General features: G+C 40.7%; 1 protein-coding gene across 1 annotated transcript in view; it reads right to left on the bottom strand.

Moving 5' to 3' along the window:
- Positions 1–22,091, bottom strand: part of pear1 (platelet endothelial aggregation receptor 1) — a 64,359-nt gene that overhangs the window by 35,745 nt on the left and 6,523 nt on the right. The window contains exons 2-4 of the mRNA XM_059339454.1: positions 1,904–2,017; positions 534–635; positions 336–436 (exon numbers count right to left, since the gene is read on the bottom strand). Of these exons, the coding sequence (XP_059195437.1) occupies positions 336–436; positions 534–635; positions 1,904–2,013 (313 nt within the window). The 5' untranslated portion in view covers positions 2,014–2,017. The remainder of the gene's footprint in view (positions 1–335; positions 437–533; positions 636–1,903; positions 2,018–22,091) is intronic.

The following is a 22,091-nucleotide window of genomic DNA, read 5'->3' on the forward strand; positions in this document are numbered from 1 at the left end:
CTTGTAGTGGAGTAATTTCACAGTGTCATATTAGAACTTTTACTTGAAGTAATGGACCTGAATACTTTTTCCACCACTGTGTAAACTTGCAGATTGGTCCTTGTTTTTTTTAAGTTCACTACAAGGCGAGCATAAGAGCAGGTGAGGGCCTGTGGATCAGTTTACTTTGGTGTTTATTACGGTGGTGAATGTGAATAAAATCACAGATTAATACCTCCCTGAACTCTGACTGACTTGCCAAAACTTTTTCTTCTCCACATTTTCAGCTTTTCTGCTGTCTGTCTTTAAATAAGTAATCATGCAAGCGACTTTTTTTAGTTTCCATCGTTACTTACGGACACACTTGTCTCTGCTCTCGTAATATCCTGGACAGCACTGGTATCTCTTGCGGTAGTCTGTCTTCACCGCCTGCCTGTAGGCCGTCTTGTAGGTGATCCTGAAAGAAAAACACGGTCAGACAGGACGCTTTGACCCTCCACAGACAGGAACAGGAAGTCAGTCTAACAGGAAGTGAGTCATGGCGCTGCTGCTACCTGTGGCGCATGCATCTGTAGGAGGTCCGAGGGTCGGAGCAGGGCTCCTCCGTCACGTGGTCGTAAGGATGAGAGTAGGACTCTTTCACTGAGGTGGTGAAGCTGAGGAGCAGAAAAACACACATACTTTAACTTATCATTTACAAGAAGAAGAAATACAAAAGTTATCCAGCTCTTTCTGGAAAAGGACTGAGTTATTTGCCTGAAAAGCAGTGTTTTTCTTTTTTTTTTGTGGCTTGTGATTGTGGCTCTTGGGCTGGTTAAGTCAATCGATCCACCACTTTAGTCCAAACTAAAATATCTCAAAAACTATTCAATGGATTGCCAGTTTTGTACAGAATCATGGAGCCTGTCATCAATTAATCAGTATAGTTGTTCATCATATGACTAGTCTGGACATCTGTAAATCTGTTTTAGTGTTTGTTTGTTTTTAAAGCAGACAAATTAAAAACTTGTGCCAGTTCCAGCTTCTCAAAATCTCATCTTGATAGTAAACTGAATATATTTGGGTTTTGGACTGATGACTGAATAAATCAAGCCATCCCAACATGTCACCTTGACCTGTGGGAAATTGTTGCAGACATTTGAACAATTTTCTGGCATTTCATGCATAAAACTTGCGTGAATTAGTCGAGGATTTAATCTGCAGATAAATCAATCATGAAATTGAATAGCTGCAGCCATATATGAATCCTATCAACTCTTAGTCTCAATACTTAATATACATTAGTCACATCAAAGGTTATATTTGTTGTACTTTCCTTGTCCACTCGTTAGGAGGTTTGCATATTCCTATAAATGTAACAGAAGCTGCTCACGTAAAAGTAAAACCAGTTCAATTGATTGTAGCTATTTAAAAATGATAGGTGTGTCGTTCTATTGACGATTCTCTCTGACTAATCAGTGCAGTGTTTTAATATCCACCTTCTTATATCTGTTCACCTCGTTAGGATCACACTAAGACATCTGGATTAAGGTGAACTGTTGCAATTCATTTGAAAGCTATATGGATTCATGTAAAAAAGCCACACATCTCTGGTTGATTTTTGTGGATGTGATAGCTTACTATGCCTGCAAACCATCTATCTATCTAAACCTTTAGTACTAGAAGAACAGTAAAAGTGGTTTCTGGGTTTTGTGTTGAGGTGCAATGGAAAGTTAGTTTCCTGTCTCTACTGAGCAAGCGTATAACAATAACGTTTTTTCTTATGTTTGTAATTTATGTGATGAATGAATGTCTCGACAAACCACTGACCACGGTGTATCCTGTTAAAACCATAAAGTAAACTTTCAGCAATCCAGTATATTGAAGGAATCTGATAAAAAATATGTGACATTTTATTTGTTTATCACAGTCAAACAGGCCTCACCTCTCCCACAGACTGCACACATTGGGGTCTCTTGGGTTCAGAGAGTAGCTCAGACCAATCAGGAGGCTCAGAAGCAGCAGGAGGACGGCGGAGCTCTGCAGAGTCGGCATGGTCCTGAGGGAAAAGAGCACAGACATTTACAGAGGGATGCAAAAACCCAAACATTGCAGCAAGGATGGCACAGGGCCAAAACATATTCCTTTTGTTGTTGGGTGGAAAAACAGGAGGCAGACACAATAAAAGCAACATTTGTGCAATGCAAAGCAACAAATGTGTTCATGTTTAATTTAATTCAGTTAACAATCCACCTCGCTTTCATGCTTTAATATACCATTTTAAAAAACAAAACTCTGCAATGTATTTTTGAAGTTCTTTTTTTCTTTTCATTACAGTGACAAATCTGTTCAGCCTTGAAACACAGCAGCAACTCTGTAGCACTGTGAGGCAAACGTACAAAGGAAAATGTTGCACACGGATGGAAAATGTAAAAAAAAAAGTCTAATTCCTCCTCAGCTAGAGATTTACATTCATTGTTTTTGTTTTACATTCACTATAATTAACATTTCACAGCGTGGCGGATAGAAGGATTCATTGAAAGCTGGTACCTATAAACTGCGGTTAAGATTTACCCCCTGACTGTAAAAGAGTTCGTTAAACGCTCAGCAGAGGTGAGGCAGAGGGCCAGACTTGAAGCGTGACGCTGTGCGCTCACCGCCGAGCTCCACACCGTCTCAGCAGGGTACATAAAACACAGGCATCAGGAGACAACCTGACAGCAGACAGGATAGATGGGAGCGTAAGTGAGAGCATAAGACAGAAAACGAGAGAGTGGGATCAGAGTCAAGAAATGTGACTCCCAACTTCATCCTGACCCCTATCAATCAGAGCTGCAGTGAGGCCTCCACACTCCTCTGCTGTCCCCTCTGCACTCCAGCAGCATCTGGATCCGATCAGTGCATCAGCCCAAGAGAGCTCCTCGGCACGGGGACCCTGTTGGGCTCTCAGGGAGCAAAAGGGAGGCATTTTTTCTCCCTTACAAAAATCCCATGGAAATGAGCACAAGTTCAGCAGGCCAGTGGAGCGAGCCCTCTGGTGAAACCATCGTGGGAATGTAACGACATTTCTACAAAAACGGCAACGTCATGTTGACATAGGATCAGTCAGGCTTGTTCCTCTCTGTTTTCTCAACAAGTCTCGTCTGACAGAATTACTGTGCCACGGCTTCTCATGTCATCTACTCACGTCCATGGGGAGATTTCTGATATGTTGGGACAGTGACATCGCAGCCATGCATCAAGATTATCTTTTTCTTGAAAAAACATCTCAGATCTCGGAAGGAGGAGTAAAAACAAATGTCTCTTATGCTAAGTCTTATGCTAAGTTCTTCCATCCATCCATTATCCCTAACAGCTTATCTGAACTCTGGTCGCAGGGGGCTGGAGCCGATCCCAGCTGACAGTGGTGTGAGAGGCGGGGTACACCCTGGACAGGTCACCAGACTACGGCAGGGCTTTATCTATACAGTTATTCTTAATGTCTGCCACTGTGTTATTGAGACAAAATCATGCAGGTTCTCCAGAACTTCCATTAAGCTCAGAGAGCTGCACAGCAAGCAGCAGCGACTTTAGCAAGATCAACACCACGTTGCTGGAGGGAAGGGAGGCAAGAAAGAACCAGGACTGAGCAGAGCAGTAAAATGAGTAGTTTTCTGAAGGAATCATGGAAATACTTGCTTTTGTTCACAGGCTCCAGAACATTCAAGTTCCTTTTAGCTGCTTTAAGCAACTCTTCTCATTTTAAGGGAAGAAATCCTGACGCACACACAAACGATTTGCCTTTCTTAAATACGAAGATGGATTTAAGTTTAATACACAGAACTGAAACTTTGGTAATAACTGGGGTAAGATTAAGATCAAGGTTAAGTTAAATACACTCAAAAGTGAATCCGTAAGAAAACTATGTATGATTTACAGATCTGACCCCGGCGTCTGGCAGCAGCTCCCACTGCATCATTTCACTGTCCAACGGCTTTCTGGCCCAGTCTTCTTCATGTCATCTATTTGTGGTGGAGAAGTGCATTACTCTCACTTTTCATGCACATATTTGCATTTTAAGTCACACTGCTGTGGAAATTTGGGGAAATTTCCTGAGATGAGGAAAAGTGCCTGTGGCTTGGTGAATAATGCATGCCTCTATTAGTGCCGAGGTCAGCGGTTCAATTCCCATCAGAGCTCTTTCATGCATGTTCTTTAATGTGCTTTAGCAGAAAACAAACCATCGAAAATATGGATTATTTGATGTTTGTAGCAGCAGTCCACCGTAAACACCTCTGCAGTCAATCAGAAGCTCATTTCACAGATTTACTTCTACATTAACTCTGTCTAGTTGCTGGTTATCACTGCTGGAGATTTGGCATGGTGAGGGCTGCAGCATAAATCAGAGCGAGCATGCAGATCTTCTGCTTCTGATAAACTGCCTCTTACGACTCTCCTACCCACCGTCAGGAGTTAATTCACTCGCTGGCACAAACGCTAACGCCTCAGAAATTTGTGCCACAAAAACAGAACTTTATGAGAACAAGCATATGGCTTTTATTAAGAGGAGTCGTCAACTTCACCAGCCACTTCATTGGACTGGGGGTAAATATTTTTCATTACCTTCTTTTCATTTTAATTGTGCTTCATTAGAGAAGGATTCAAACCGCATGGGAATTCTTAAACGCTGAGAAAGAGAGCTTAATGAGTGCAGGCGGAGTTGTTTTGAAGTCGAGCTCAGCTCCGTTTGCATTGCATGTTTGGGTCACCTACAGTGGGGAGGGGAAGGCAGGTAGACGTCTGGAGCTCCAGGTGGTACTATCATCATCTGGAAACTGGACTCTTCAAGGAGGCGACCCTGCTTTTAGTGGAATAAAGGAGGGCAGGTACTCTGAGAAAACTGGAGTGAGTTTTACATGCAGCTCAACCACAACTGTGGACTGATTGATTCTTCCCCTTTCCTCCTTTTCAAATAATAGCCTTCTACTCCATTACATTCAGCCCTAAGCTATCATTATTTTCTTTGAGCTGTTTCCAAACTGCAGCTCTGAACCTTTTCACTCGGACAAGCTTGGCTACGCAGCAGAAAAGCACAAGGATCATGATGCATTGCAACAGTTTTTCCGTTCATTTTTGATGCGCTTAGTTGAACTTCTCTTTATAAAAAAGGAGCGTGAGATAACTTCTGCTGTGATTTGGTGCAATATAAATAAAATAAGCTTGACTACTTGGCAGTAATGAATGCACACCTCCGCACTTCACGTCCACTGGTCAGAGTCTGGGCCGAGATCTGTGAAAAACCACAATAGTAGAGGTTTCTCCAATATATTTTGGTCTTGTTTGTTTTCAAAGCAGCTGACAATCTCATCCAGTGTAAAGAAGCTTTCATGTGGCTCTATAAACCCATATAAAATAGACGAAATACCACACACAGGCATATGTGCATCATGTACAGTTACGCTAGACTCCCAACACCCACTACACAGTTTGTAACGCTTTCAAGGACTCATCATGTGTTTCTGGAGACATCACACACACACACACACACACACACACACACATCAAATGAGTCCCATACGCTGAAACGAGTTCAGAGAGAAACTATTTTTAGTATCTGAGGACATTTTGCTAATTCACTGAGCTTCTCTTGACTGACTCAAGCCCAAAGCAGCGACCCACGCGTACACGCATCGCACTGAGGAATGCTGTGAGCAGTTTAAGGGCCCCGCGATGCTCTTAACAGAACAGCACAGGGGATTCAGTGAAAACAAAGCCCAAATGAAAACAGATGCACTGGTTTTATATTAATCTCGCTAGACACTCGTGCCCATGTTATTAACATATTCTGCTTCTATCAAGGGCCCTTCAGGACGCATGAGCACTGACGACTAGAAAATTATTTTGATTCGATTTAATGCTAGAGAGACAGTTTCTTGACAGATTCGTATTCCCTTCGGACTGCACATTCGCACTATTAAACAGTCAGGACAGAGGCTACACCCATGTGGTAACAGGACCTCCTTCTCTAATGTGATTATCAATAGCATGAAGTAACAACAGCCTGTTAAAGGATGAGTTTCACATTTTTGGGAACTACGCTTATTTGCATTCTTGCTGAGAGTTAAGGCCCATTTCCATTACGTACTTTTCCCTCTAGTGAGCCGCTATGGGTGTGGCTTGGCAGAGAGGATCCGCCCCACTTCACCGGTTAAGTATCGGCTCAGAAAGGATCTGCCTTGGGTAGGTACTTTCTGAGCCGATACTGAGCTGGTACTAACTTTTTTGACACTGACTGGATATGGTTGAGGTGGGATATGACGCGAGTAGAACTCGACACAACCACAACATATGGGCGCCATTTTAAAAAGAAATAAGGAGAGCAGACAGACAAGAGAATCAAGAACAAAAAAACTAAAAAGAGAATAACATATCCTTCCATGTTGTCTCAACGCGTCGGCCTGTTGTCAGCGTCGTGTCAGTGATGTCATGGTCAAAACTGTCGCAGAATTATTTACGTCACATTTAAACTGTACCTGTATGGGAACAGAGGCCGAGGGGAACTAACTGGTGGGCGTAGCCAAAACACTCACACAAAACACGCTTTCCAAAAAGTACTCAGTGGAAACACGCTTTTAGATGAGAGGATTGATACTTCTATCCAAAGGTAGTAAAATACAGAGTCCTTGGCTCAGCACAGACTTTCTTAAGGCCTTTACATACCTGGTATGTGATGACAAAATAACATGAAATGCAAAATACTTGCCGGTAAATATTTTGCATCAAAAATATTGTGCTGCAAATTTGCATCAGTTGCAACACTTGTTTGAGTAAAAGTTCGGAAGGATTTGTGCAGTCAGACGGCAAACTAGCAGGCTCGGCAGTGAGTCTGAGATATGTTGTTATTATATGCTCCTGCCAGACTTTTAATTCACTTTCTTTTAGTGAAATGAAGTGAATTTGATTTCCCTTTAGTAAATAGTTTCACATTGTATATGCCTAGGGCTTTTATTGTGAAAGGTAAGAACAGAAAGAGAGAATCTGGTGTTCGCTTTCTTCGTAAAGGTTGAAAGGATGAAGTTAGCCACATTGGTTCAAGTATTTAGCCTCTGTGTTGTTGTTTATAAACTTCGTATTTAAACACATTTGTGCAGTGCAAAAACAAACCTCAATTGGAAAAAAAGATGCATTTTTGCTGCATAATATTCACGCTCTGTATGAGAATGAAAAAAGAAAAGTGTCTGTAAGGCCTTTGTGCTTTGAAATATGACACATATTATACAAATATAAAGATATCTTCTTATCAAACTCTTGCCAAGATAGTAAATAAGTATAAAGTATTCCTTTAATAACAAAAGTTTAACAAGCAATCAATTTCAGTGTTTCAACAGTAATGTATGAAAGCTATGAATCTAAAGTTAAACATTAAAACCATTATCAACAACCACGTGTTGCATGGGAACAATCATAAGAGTGGTGGACAGAGCCAAATCAGATTATACTGAATATTAATCAAACATTTGTAATTGTCTTCTTTTTTTTAGATTTTATCCTCTTTAAACTTAAAGCCTTTTTTCATTCTGGTGAAATTTTAGGCAAAGCATATGGCACTGATCAAACTGTTTGCTTCCCTGTTTCCTTTCCTTCTAACCTCAGATTTCTGTCTCTTATTTTTATTTCTGTGCAGTTGTAGAGCTAATTGAGGTAGAAAATATTAGTCACCCACTGGAAGGGAAAGCCATGGGGGAAAGAAAAATAAAATAGACGGAATAACAAGCTGGTTGGAGTGTTAAGAGAGACAGCGACAGAGGGAGAGAGGGAGACAGTTCTGCCAAATACAAGTTTATTTTCATGTCAAGTTGCTCTGATGTCAGAGACACAGAAACTACAGAATATGTCTCCATCTTCCAGACTCCTTTCTCTTTTTTCAAAGCTTTCTAAACTCCTGCATGTTCTTCCAGAATCAATAACGTAAAAACTTAAAAATGCCTTTATTCTGTGCACTATTTTAAAATGCCAACTAAAGTCAGCAAGGCTACACAAGAAAGCCAACAGAGTGAAATACTGAAGCTTATGACACGCGATTCTGCAGGTGCAACCTGTGTGGCTTCAAAGTGTGAATCAAAGTGCAGATAATTCACATCTTGTTTCATGTTATCCTGTAAGTAACTCCCTTGAACATCGCACATCAAATCCCCTCACAGTTTAATGTCTGATGTAAGTTCATAACAAGGTCACAAAAAAACAAGCTAACATGACGATGATGGATTCAGTGTCAGAGCAGAAAACATGTTCTCCATTGAGAATATTATAATATAAAACAAAAGGAACTGGGTATTGTTGCATAATGTAAATGTATTCTGTTATAAATGTTTTGGATTAACATTAAAGGATTTCTTCTGGGAATACTTTTAAAATAAAATCAAGAAACTTGGAAGGCCGTTTAAATAAAGGCAGGTGTTCTTTATGAAACTGTATTTTAAACATGATAAAGATTTCCTGAACATTGTCATAGCAGAGCTACATATGAGAAGCAAACCATGGAGAAAATAACAGTAATCTGGACATATCTTTTAGTTTATGTAACCCTGCTGCTTGCTGCTTGCTTACTTTTAATGAGGTAATCAGTCACTGAAGTGGAAGACAGTCTCAAAATAAAAGCAGCCTGCCCAGCCCATCAGCACACAGCTGAGGGAGGGATTTAATCAACCGGTGGTTCACAATGGGAGGGATAAGGAGGGGTAACCTATTATAATACTATTAAAACAACAAGAGAGCACAAATGAAAAATCATTACTCTTGTATCAGACTTTACTCCAAAGTGCCATGCCCACCCAAAGTGAGCTCAAAGTAAAATATCCCCAAATTGAGCTTCCTGAGACAAAATCGTTGCAAACAGGAGCCTGATGCTGACTGCAGGGCCTCTAACGGGTCCTGAACATGAAAAGCTAAGGCAGTGCACAATTGTGTGCATTATAAATTGGCACAAACTTCCAGCAACAGACAAGGAAAGTGAAGCCAAAGGACCCAAATCAACTCAAATGTTTCCTGGCAACTCGATGGTCACACTGCACATGATTAAAGGACTGCTGTGCACCATTACACTTAAAAGTTGGCCCATAAAGATGCGGTGTGTATCGCAGCCTTAAGGAGATTTAAATGATCGCCCTCTGATTGTGATCATCACCGGTATCAAAAGAAAATACCCTCCACAGGAGGGACGAGCCAAAGGTTTGCGACGCAAATTTACAGTTCAGCTCTAAGAAAAACAAATCTATAAAACTGCTCGAGGGCAGAAACTGACAGAAACTGGAATATATTAGCCAGAGTCCTCCATGTGACACATCGACCGCAGTCCCCTCTCCCCCGCTCCCCCTCCTCCCCATCCCACCCTCACATTAAACCAGAGTTACTGTAAACTGAATATAAAACCCATAATCCTTTGCATCTGGGTTCTCGTCTTGGTGTGCAGGACGGGTTCTGCTGCTCCACCGCAGTGAGGCTGGCACACGCTCTCCAGTTGCTGCTATGCCTCATGTTGGGTGGGTGGCTGGGTTTAGGGGGTGCAGAGACCCTTCACAACACACTCTGAGAAACAATTACAGGCCACACCCAAAAATGTAACGTGAGAACTTCAAAAAAACACACCCACGGATTTCATGGTGTTCATCAATTCTGCCACAGTGTCGGCCTTCAATCCAGTGAAAAATCACAGCGTCTACACCAACACGTTTCGCTCTGTTTACAGTAAAGACATCATATACGGTAAAAGGTGGTATTCTGCCACAGAAAGCTGAACCCCCACACTGGAAAAAGCTTTTCAGTGGAAAAACTCTTGGCAGCTCAGATGCAGTTGAAGGTTCTCGGGGGAGTTGCGTGACAAAAGGATGATCTAGCGAGGGAGACAGGAGGGGGAGGCCTCGCACTGATCTTGGAAGTCTGAATTTCGCTGAGTGAGCCCTGCAGTGTTTGCCATCTGCAAGTGAGAGTTGCTGAACTTTTGACCTTTTTAAACTTTAAGCAACACTGCTCACCTTTGCAAAGTGCGTTTATTGTGTCTCATTTTTCAGAGAGTGAAATTGACTTAATTTGACCCCTCATTCTGGAACCGAAGCTTCTAATTATGTCAGCAGATTGGCCCAACAGTTTTGCTTGAGATTCCAGTAATAACCCGAGGAATAAATCATTTGGATCCTCGTCAACAAAAGACTTCTTACCAACAGGCTTTTAAATACAGCGACAGATGCCTCGTGCAGCGTGCCAATCTGTGTTTGGGTTCAAGTCATTTTAAAGCTCTGTTAATTTGCAGAGCTGCAATGGAAAAAGTAACAAAATCACCTCAAGTCAACTCTATGTCATCTCCACAGCAATGTCAGGCCAGCTTTCATTTGGCAATCTCAGTCGTTGTGGTCGGGGAGTCTTTATTTAACTGAGAATAACAGGATTCAGACCATGCCCCCTCCCCTTCCTGGTCCCCCAATTATATTCATTGAAGTTTAGGTTCCACGGGGAACCAGCGAGTGAGAGTAGAACAGATTAATCAGGCGTCAGTTATGTCTCAGGGCGCCTTCACAACCAAAGTCTGTTTGGTTAGTCCGAATCAGATTGAAATTGATGCTTTTGGTTGGTTTAATTCTGGTTTGCTTTCACATTGTGTAAATGTAAGCGGACCAAAAAAACAAACACATTTTTTTTAAAAATTTGATTTAGATTAGATTTAAATTAGCTTTAGCTCAGTGTTAGCCTACAGAGTGAAACTGGAGGAATGATTTTCATCTTTATGCCATGAATGGGACCTTACGATTTAATTAGGAGTCCACAATCCGCTGTGTTTGGATAATTTTCTCTAATTGGGTGGGATTACATTCACAGTGCAATCGAACCGCACAAGAGTTTGTTCGGAAGCGGAACGAGTTGTTTTGGTCCGCACTAAAGTACAATTGAAGGGTTCACAAGCAACTGTAACAAGGATTTAACCGCACCAGTTGCAACGGACTAAACTAAACTTCACCTTTATTTATTGTCTTTTTATGTCACCTTGCAGCAGCCAATTAAATTAAGACCAAATACTTGTGTGGGCCCCTTAAAACCACCAAAAACAGCAGCCATTAAAAATAACAGATCAAAAACCTAAAAAAAATGTACCTAAAATTAATTGAAGTTCATTTTAAGTTAAAAATAAAACTTAAAATGAACTCTACCTAATTAGGTGAACAGGAAAGCAGAGGCTGATTTAAGAAGACGGGATCCAAGAGGATGTAATGTGCAATGACCACACCTTTTCCTTAAGTGGTAAACAGCCAGAAGTATGATAAGCTAGAACTCTGTGTGTGTGTGTGTGTGTGTGTGTGTGTGTGTGTGTGTGTATGTGTGTGTGTGTGTGTTTATGTTGGAGCGTGTCTTTATGAGTGAGGTCAGAAGGTACTGGAGCTCATGTGACCACATCTGTCCCTCAGTGATGGAGAACAGGGCCCGTGGATCGCAGTGGTTGGACTGATAAGGTCACCGGGGTAACGCTGTTGTTTTGGAGTGCATGAGGACATCAACACGAGTCGAGCAGAGGCTGATTATGTGTTAACTCTGTCTGCAGCCAGTAGGAACTGCAACAACACTGATAGATAGAACCTGGACTGGAAAGTGTTTCTTGCAAAATAGTGAAATAATTTTTGGCTCAAAAACTGGTTGTTTTTAGCTTCACAATCCAGTACAAAACTAGCATACAAAGTTTTCTCTGTGAGGCGTTAAGGCTCAAATATACTAGCTTTTGGACCACATGTATGTGTAGACAACCAGCTGTGTGGTGTTCACATATTTGCCGAAGCACAACGTGTGTTACTGGAGGATTCCTCTGGAGGGAGCACCACATAAATCAGACAATGTAAGGGCTCCAATAAAACACCGAAGTAGAGCTTCCGAATTTTGCTTCATGGCAACTTATAATTGTTCTTGTGTGTGAGCTGTTTTGGTCAGCAGAGCAAAAACAGCTGATCAGACATATGGGTTCAATGTTTGCTACGTCAGAGCTTATTCAGAAAAAGCGTTTCCATCTCCTGTTTAGTGCATTAAACTATTTTTCGAAAACGAGAAAATCCACAAAATTTTAATGCAATTTTTTTTTAGGTTTTATCCAATTTTGTTGTTTCCATCAAGCTTTTCTCGTGCAAATCTTGCGCTTAGAAATGAATTGATGGAAACACAGCTGTTGTTTTTATTGTTTTTAGTCTTCCATTGTACCTGTATATTGGATGTGACAATAAAACTCTCTTGATCTTGATCTCAGTCAACAATTACTTTTGTTTAAACTCTGCATTGATGCCAATGACCAAATGTTCAATACGACACAACAGTTTAACTGCACAGGAAATAAAACAAAGTGCAGTCCTTCGGGACATTAAGGAGAAAAACAAATAAATAATCCTTGTTTTCCTCATTCATGAAATGTTTACTTTGTGCAGATGTGTGTTTGATCTGATGTGGTTTTCACTGATATAATCCTTTTTTTTGTTGTTGAGCTGGGATTGTTGCCAGTAGGAGGTCTTTGCTCTCTCGGTTGCATTACTCTGACACGTTTGAGGCTCGTGCGCTCTCCTACACAGACCCACAGTGCAAACTGCTGCCTGGTCGTCCACACTCCAGACCAAAACCACAGGCAGGATGGCTGTGGCTGCAATGGTCAGAGAAGGCAGAGGGTCCACAAAAACAATCTTAAACACTAACACACTGTCATAAATACAGCAGTTCACCTCTGTGGAGCAGAATAAACAAAAACACAGACTTACACACCTTGGATTGAAATCATGTCTGGTCTCTTTAAACAAGTGTTTTATACAAAGTTTAGGAGTGAAATGGTGGAAAACCCAAAATGGAGGCCCTGGCTGAGGTTTCAGAGGGACATGACCATACAGAGCTGTAATTATATGTGCTGTAATGCTCTGTGGATCATATTGGTGCAGAGACACATAGAGTCCCTTGTAAAAAAACACAGCTTCTCCACAAACTGTGACCAGAAAACATAGCTTTGCATTGTAAACTCTCGCAGTAAGAAGGCGGGCGAAAAACCTCTCAGTCCACAACATTAGAAGGCTGCAGCTCGTAAGACACGTAAGTAGTGTTTACAAATCTCACACGTTTTATGTTAGTCATTTGTCACATGAACCATCCGATCCACAGCGTGGCTTTATTACAGAGTGCTAGGATAATATGCAAACTTGTGAAAGTCACATGTACTGTGATTGGCAGCACTTGATCTTTTGACACTTGGGTCTTTGTGACCTAGTGGTTCCACAAATCACAAAATGTTTTCACTTGTTTCTAAAAGTGGGTTCTAACTGGGAGCCAGATTCAGAAATATAACCAAAAGAATTGAGCAGTAATTTTTCTGCCTATTTACTGGTCAGACTAAGCTTCATGTTGAAGTCCTGCAGATTCCTGTTTATTGTTTATTCTAAGTTTACAGTTATTAGTCATTCATTAAAACACATAGACTCATTTTGGAATGCTAGAAGTATGAAGAACATATGTAAACAAATGCAGATGTATATTAACTCCTGCAATAAAGTTTAGAAAAAATGATTATCTTTATACTTAATGACGTGTTTGAAAGTCAATGCATGCACACATAGGAGACAAATTGCAGCGCTTTAAAATAAACATTCAAGTACTTAAAGATATAATGTGCAGAAAGTGTACACACTATTGTATGACGACAATGTCTAGACTAAAAAAAAAAAATCACTCACAATATTCACTAATGATTCACTAGTAGTGAGTGTCGGAGTCTAGTCGTGTTTCCATCAACAAATTTTCTCTGCACATTTTTAAGATTTGCAATTAAAGTGAGGTGAAAAATGTGATCTCCTGTTGATGAAAAGTGTTGCTGTTGATGTATGAAAAGCCAGAGGATTATAAATCATTAAGATTCATCTTCTGGGTACGGTCAATGTTTGTGCAGAATTTCATGGCAATCCGTCCAGCAGTTATTAAGATATTTCTTGTATCTAAAAACGGACATTACCGTCCCTAGAACAGCTCTGCTAACGTGGCTGCAAATAGCAGCCAAGAAGTAATGAACTGCATGTATCCTTGAATGAAAAACACATTGAGGACATAACAGCACAAGAATTTCAAACCTCGCTGAATCATGTTGTAGCTATTTGAAAAGATCCCCGCCATGATGATTCTATATGCAGGATATTTGTAACGGCTGCGACACTTGATTGATCAGTTGGAATGTCCTCTGTGCTATTGTTTCAGCATGTATCACGGCCGAGTTGTTGTTTCAGACGCACACTTCCTCCTCATCTCTTCCTGTGCTCTCCACCGCTTCACTAATTCTCTGCTGCGATTCAGGAAGCTCTCCTCTCTCTGTCTATGCATGTTTGTGTGAGTCAAGTTATTCTCTTGTTTTTGCAGTGTCATTGTATGTCTTTATGATAAGGCCATCAGTTAATTTTCTTGATTTACCAGTTAATCATTTGGTCGACAAAACATCAGAAAACAACATGGTCTCACAGGAATCCGTGGATTCGTGGCCACGGATTTGCTTAACTCAAAATCCGTGGAATAGCCACGGAATCACTCAAATTTCTTTGAAACTGACACGGATTTTGCTACAATGCAAGTTAATGACAGTCATATCCCGTGGCTATTCCAACAAACAAAGTGATTATGTACATTCACTGAGTGAATATTTACAAAATAAAACATATATTTTTCGCTAGAAATGTGATCAAAATCCATTTTTCTGCAGAAACTAAGTCAAAATATTGATTTTTTTTCACTAAAAATGAGAGAACTGTCCGCCATGTTTTTTATTCTGACCGCCCGGACCTTAAAAGTCACGTGACTTGGAACAAACCAATAGGAAAAAATATTAACTTGCATTGTAGCGAAATCCGTGTCAGTTTCACGGAAATTTGAGTTATTCCATGGCTATTCCACAGATTTTGAGTTAAGCGAATCCGTGGCTATTTCACAGATTCCTGTGAGACCAGGTTCCAGAAAACTCACTGTGAGAAATCACAGTACCCTAGACTCCCAAAGTGATGTTATTTAATTTAGTTTTGTCCAAGTTTTCACTTAAAAAAAAAAAAAGCAGCTTGGTCCATCAGACAAGTTTTGGTGATTGAAAATAATTACAGCTGCAACTAATGATCATTTTCATTCTCAATTAAGCTGCTGATTATTCTTTAATTTAATCACCTAATGGTTTTGCTTATAAAATTTCATAAAATGTTGAAAAATCATGTTTTTGTCACCCCAAGGTGACCTCATCAAGCCTTCTGTTTTCACGAACCAACAGCCGTAACCTTAAGAATATTGCATTTATTGTTATGAACCAGGAAAATCAACAAATTCATACATTTTACAACCTGGAACCATCAGTGGTTTGAAGTTACAAAATAGTTGTAGATTAATTCTCTGACTGTGATTTGTTAGGGTTTGTATAAAAAGTATTTAAATTGTGCTTACAGTCTTTTGCATCAAACAAATTCTTTGCTCTTGCTAGAGATGTATCTTTATCTTCATGCTGTTCAGTTCACAAACACATCTAAACTTTATTGTGTAAGATAGAGGAAAAAACTTCTTTAACTGTTTCTATGAAACATACAAAACATAGAAACCCTGACAGAGCTGCAGCTGCAGTGACATCTTCCTGCATCTGTAATCTGTCCTTCAACATGTCAGTAACTTTTAATTACACCACTGATCCCTCTGATGTTCTGGTCCTAATTATTTTTTCACTCTTTCGCTCCTTTTTTCCACCATGGCGAGCTAATTTCTTGAATAATAATAACAATGTCTTTCTCTTTGCTCAAATCCTCTTAAAAACAAATTATTTCTGTCCTCTCTCGGGGTCAGAAAGTTGTGGGAAACGCTGCTTTAAAAAAAAAGATTAATAAGGAACTTGGTACACTGGATCACCATGATATCAGCTGATCTTCCCATGATAAAAACTATGCAAAGGCCAACACTTATTCATCCGTATTATTTATTTGTATGCACAGTTCATGCAACAGGCCACAAGGTCAAGAGCCTTTTGAAAACTTCAGAGGATCTTGAGAAAACCCCTCAGTGAACTCTTGCAACAATCATGTTAGTGTCTCTTAGCAAAATAACTCATTGTTCAGATAAAAGCGTCAGTAATTCTACTGAGAAAACAATCAAGCAACTATTGAACTGGGTGCAGTCCTTTCTTTGGGACATGTATTGAACTTGGTCACTATTGGACTTTGTCTTGACTCTTCACTGCCACACTGCAACAGCATATGAGACCATTGCATTGGTATTTACACTATTTTCTACCCATGAAAGCAAACCTGCAGCAACCTGTGTGAAATGAGTTTATATACAGCTGATAAGGAGCTAGATCTTTTTTTTTTCAGGCTGAAGAAACCCCAAAAGTCATTACTTTTTTTTTTACTAATAAAAATGTTTCATGCTGCATTGCATAACTGTGCTTTATTCTCTGTCTTCTTTTATTATTTGTTTTCCTCAGTCAGAATAGCTCGCATCGACTTACTGGTTTGGATCTGAATTGATCCTGTAACCATCAGAAACTTGACTTGGACCTGGTTTTGAGGCCGACACGGTCACAGCTTGCTCTGAATGGTTGTAGCATAGCCAGGGGCAACTTATTTCTCGCTGGCTGAAGCATTTCTACTGTCTTTCTATGTCCAAAATTTGCAATTACAGAAGATAAAGGAGTCTGGCAATATTCTGTCTTTTTTCCTATTCAGTCACCTCATCCCATGAAAACACCAAAACCACCAAAACCTCCAAACAAGTGTGTCCTGTGTTGTCAAAGGCTGATATGTAATTCCTCTGTGACAAAAGATATTAAAAACATATCAATGAGTTACACTGTTGCACTGGGTGACATGCTCCTATGATGATGATGATGAACCCAGGCACTGTAGTTTATTTTCCACCATGCACAGTCCTGCTGCAGTAAATTACCGTGCCAAATGTGTATTAAAGGGATCGTTCAGATTGAAGTGGGGTTGTATGAGATCCATAGTCAGTGTGTTGCCTACAGTAGATGGTAATACCAGCACAGACAATAAACACGAGGGCAGCAGCAAAATGTATTTTAGCCACCTTAAAAAGTTCAGCTGAAGTGTATGCTATATTTCTAAAAAAAATTTGCACAATACCTCGCCATCAGACAGCCCTTTTTCAGTATATGTGAGGGGAAACTCAAGCCTTTCTGTATTATCATCAAAGCCACCAGACTTCATTAACAAAAACAGTAATTTTATCGTGCAGAAAACAGGAGCTGCTGGTCTACCGCTGCCTCGATCCATTTGTTTGTATTATTGTGAGACTTTGGTGAATCAGAACTAAGCCTTTGAAACACTTTAAAAACACCAAAGTCACAAAATGAAACAAACAAACCACAACAATTGAGGCAGCAGCAGACAAGCAAGTCATGTTTCCTGCAAGGCAAAATTACTGTTTTTTGTCAGTGGAGTCTGGTGGCTTTGATGAGAGCAGCTTCAGTTCCACCCCCGGTAAAGTTAAACAGGACTGTCTGACGGCAAGGTAAAACCTGGAAAATATCCTAAACATAACTTCACATATTGAATTTTTCAATATTAGTTATCTTTTGTGCCTGTCCTCCTGCCTATTTCCCCATGTTTAGCACCATCCACTGAAGGAAATATGGATAAATACATCATACAACCCAACTATCCCTTTACTAATCCCTACTGAAAAGAATCTCCAACAAATGCTCTTTTTTTTTACCTCCACCTTTGAGTAACATTTGCTAAAATCTATAGTGCCCAGCTGTGTTTTTCTAAACGAGAGTTGTTTTTAAAGATTTATGTGTTCAGTGTGAAGCATTGGGCTTGGAGGCACAAACAGAGCAGAGAAGTCAGAGAATTCAGAGACAAACTAAAACATTGTTGGTTTTTGGTGTTTTCATATGACGGGGTATGAGTCAAGTATGAAAAAAAAAAAATACCGACCCGGGGAGGGGGGTAATATTTCGTGAAAATAGTGGCAAATCTACGTGAAAAAAAGTAGCAGATTTATGAGAAAAAAGTCTGAAAAATAGAATAGTGTTTTGTTTTTCAAGGAACTTCATCACCACAGAAGCTGCCGCATGACGTGTACTGTCTGCAGGGAGAGACTTACTCAAATCATACTTCAGATTTAGCAATAAGGAAATACTCGTGGTTTTAGCCCAGAATCACCATCATATCATAAGTATCCATACTTTGAAGAGACATTGCCGTGAATTGGGCCGATTCAGAAGAATACACCATATTGATTTGGATGAGGTGAGAGTTTTTCAGCATCAGGAACTACAATGCAACGGACAGATGCAAGGACATCGCTGGTTACATCTATGACACTTTTAATCTCATAAATCTGCAACTTTTTTCTCAAAATATTACCCCCCTCCCCTGGGTCCTTACATATATATATATATATATATATATATATATATATATTTCATACTTGGCCCAAATACGCCATCCTATTTTCACAATTGTTGACAAAAATAAAAAAATATAGAACACCGTCCTTCTGTCGCTGAAAAGTAGAGACTCATTTAGTCGCACTATGGTTATATATTGACTGTCTCTGGTGCAAAGACTCATAAATATATTAATGGCTCTGTGGTGTCAAATATGCACTGTGCACATCTGGATGTGCTTCAAGTGTGGTGACGTATGCAAGAACAATGTGAGTGGCTTTTACAAACTTTACAGCCTGTCGCTCACAGGCTGGTTGATCACCGGCATGCACTTCTCCGATCACTTGTTTGACTTGTAGTTTCTTACGAGGGGAAACAGGCGATCAGACTGCAGCCACTAAAAGGGAAACGCTAAACTGCTGCAGGCAGCCAAAACTGCCAAGTCATCACAAAACTTTGTATCGAACATCGACACATAAACACAGATGTGCACATACAGACCTTGCCTGTTCCATGTCTTACCTCAGCACACACACACACACACGCACACACACACACACACACACCACACACACACGGCACACGGCACACGGCTCTCTTTTCTTTCCATTATGACCTTTTGTTTCTGGCTGGGGAGCGTGCAGATTGCTTACTCTTGTGGTTTTGACCCTGGTGGTGGGGGTGCTGCCGTCCAGACTCTGTTGGAGAGGTGTGAAATCGAACCCCATCTGTTTTGGCAAAAACCCACCACGAGCACAGAAGCTCCATGTGTCTAAAAACCCCAATTATAAACTTGCTTAAAATAATTTATGCTGCACTTAGTATGGATTTCTTTTCTGAATTGAACAAGGCCTTCTGTATAAAAACAGCTCAGTGTTTTGTTGATATGTTTTGTAAAATATGGTCTTCTTGGGGGGTCTATGGCGACCGGCAACATTAAACTGATCCCTCTGAATGTCTGCGGCATCTGAATAATCACGCGGAGCATCATTTTTTACTGAGACACAATGTTTCAGAACAACATATTTCATATTGCGGATAACGTTCCCATGCAACAGCTTTAATGTGAGTTTTTGAGTCATGGTTGTATGAAAGAGAGAGCCGTTTACAGTAAGAGACTCTAACCACGCTGCATCTGGTTCCGATTAAGACAACACTTCTAATGTGACTGGATGGCAGCTTTTTTTCTCTCTCTCTTTGCAGCTGCTACGATGCAGTGAGTTGGGAACCCGTTGGAGCTGGTGCGGCTGTATTTTTCTGTTGTTGTTGATGTTTTTTTGCCACTTGATTCCAGGATTGATTTATAGTACCATTTCTTCTGCAAGGAAAAACATTGCCTGCCTGTAGGGTGGTACACACTCTCCATTATGCAAGGAGAGTGGGAGCTACACACTGGGAGACAGATGTGCTTTTTCAATTAATGCCATGTGGCCAAATGTCCGCTATAACTGAGGTACCTAGATAACCAGGAAAGGCTTAGCAAAACATTAACACAAGCTGCAGCAGTGATACCAAGACAGGTAGAGTTCACCAGAATAGTTATCAGCTATTATCTCAATTGGCTTTCCTTCTCTATCTATATTTCCAGGAAGTCCAGCCTGGGCCAGTAAATTCCTAAAAGTTAAACCCCATTGATTTACAGGCCTACCTCTGGCACATGGTGTGCTGCCTTTCTGGAGGACAAGGTGGAAACCTGCAACTTATTAAAGTGATCATTTTAAAGCTTTTTTTCTTCTTCCTTTTAGCCCAAAAAGCTCCCTCTCCCTCCCTCTCTCCAGATGGGCCTCATCTGCGAGCATCTGGAAGTTAAAGCCTTATTTTCTTCACTCAAAAACTTCAGCCACGTGTGCTACCCTGAAGGTGAACCCTCAGAGATGTTCCTTTACTTAGTCTTATCCCCTGTGCTTTTCCCAGCAGTGTCACTAGACTGAAACTGTTTCAAACCCCACAGGTGGTGCCATTAATTCACTTTGTTGGCTAAAGAAAGATGAAAGTAGCAGAATGTGCTCAAGTTAATTGAAAGCCCTGGCATGGTCGTATGCATTGTGCAACACATTAGTCTCTAGGGGCTTTTTGGTATGACACCTGCATGACTGGCAAACATAACAGGAAGACTGGGGGGGCAAAGAGTAGACAAGAGCCAGATACAAGCCACCACACAGGACATCCTGGGCACACTGTGGGAGGCAGAGGGTCCAGGAGCCTGTCAACTTGTTTGGGTATGATGTTCCAACTAAAGGAAACCAAGTGAAGGGGAAACTGTTCAACACTTCTCTTTTTCTGGATGCCCAGAGGCAAACAGAAGCAGCGGGAATCACAGCAGGACCTCTGTGAGTCATGGAGGAATATATATATATATATTGCAGTGAGGCTTCTCCTGGATTTTCAAAAAGTGCTGCAAATTAGTTCAAACTATTTGCCAGTTAATGAGTAAGTGAGCAATTTTGTTGTTAACACATCGCACGTTAACAGCGAGTATCTTGTCAGCACTTTATTTGTGTTTGAAGATAGCATGCTTTTCTCATTACCCTTTAATTGACTGCAACTCCCTGGTTCATTCATTCATCTGTCTACAACTAATAATTTCATCTCTGCAGCTGAGCTTGTTGTGCAACAAAATCAGAGCCTGTCCGACCGTCCCTCAGGCCCACGCTCTCTCCTACTACTTAAATCATCTTTGCACCAGGCGGCACCAGAGGAATAAAAACTGGGACAAACAATAGGAAGCCGATAGGAAACATCTTGCATGTACATCCAGGTCTGCATCTCAACAGTCTCTTCCTCTGACATGTAAACAGAAGAGAGCTGGGAATGAAATCAGGAAAAGTCCTTGAACCATGCCATCAGACCTATACCGGCTCACTTTTTTTTCCAACAGCAAACCTCTTTTTGGCTTCTCTGTCCATTTTTTTTTTTTTTTTTTTTAACAAAGAATCCTTTTTTTCCGAACAGAGCTTATGTTGTTTTGAGTAATGGGGACGCTGACAAATAATGAAAATCTGTCATCCTGCCTTTCTCGAGCCTAGGTTTGTCTCTCAGAAGTTGCCTGGAAAATGGAATACAAAAAAGAAAGAAAGAAAATAAGCCCTCTCATAAAATTCAAGATGGACGACTGCAAGAGTCATAGCTTAATGCAGCTGGTGGAGTGGATCTGGGTATGAGCTCAAGAAAAACATCAAGAGTTCTAGCAGTTCATGTCTGCCTGGTGCCAAGCATGACACAAAGGCCATTTGTTTTTCACATGCAAAACTCACTTCTTGGATGGTAAACTCATGATTTTCATCTCATAACTGACAAAATAAACATTCTCTGCTCCATCTGCATGACCGATTTCACCTGGGCAAACATTAAACAAACAAAAACCTAAACCTAACCCCATTTTCATTGCAGATTTTTTTTTAAAAGAAGAAAAAGTGAGAAACCCTCTGGTGAATTTGGTGCTGTATTTCCTTTAATTCTACATCTCAGGTTTCACTCGGTTCCAGTCATCCTGCATAGACACCACAGCGAGACATAGACACCAGTGAAATCTTAATGAACAATGTCTCCACTGCTGCTCCACCCACCACCCCAAAACACCACCCACCAACCACCAACACAAGCAACTTCAGGAAAGACCCTCACCACAGTACAAGTAGTCTGTGGTCACTTCATCAAGCCGCTGCTGGCTCCTCCTTCTGTTCCAGCCCCAAACCCCCCGACCTCGGCTTTTTATGATTGGCTACTTGAG

Source organism: Centropristis striata, chromosome 8, assembly GCF_030273125.1.
Source record: "Centropristis striata isolate RG_2023a ecotype Rhode Island chromosome 8, C.striata_1.0, whole genome shotgun sequence".
Taxonomy (NCBI): Eukaryota; Metazoa; Chordata; class Actinopteri; order Perciformes; family Serranidae; genus Centropristis; species Centropristis striata.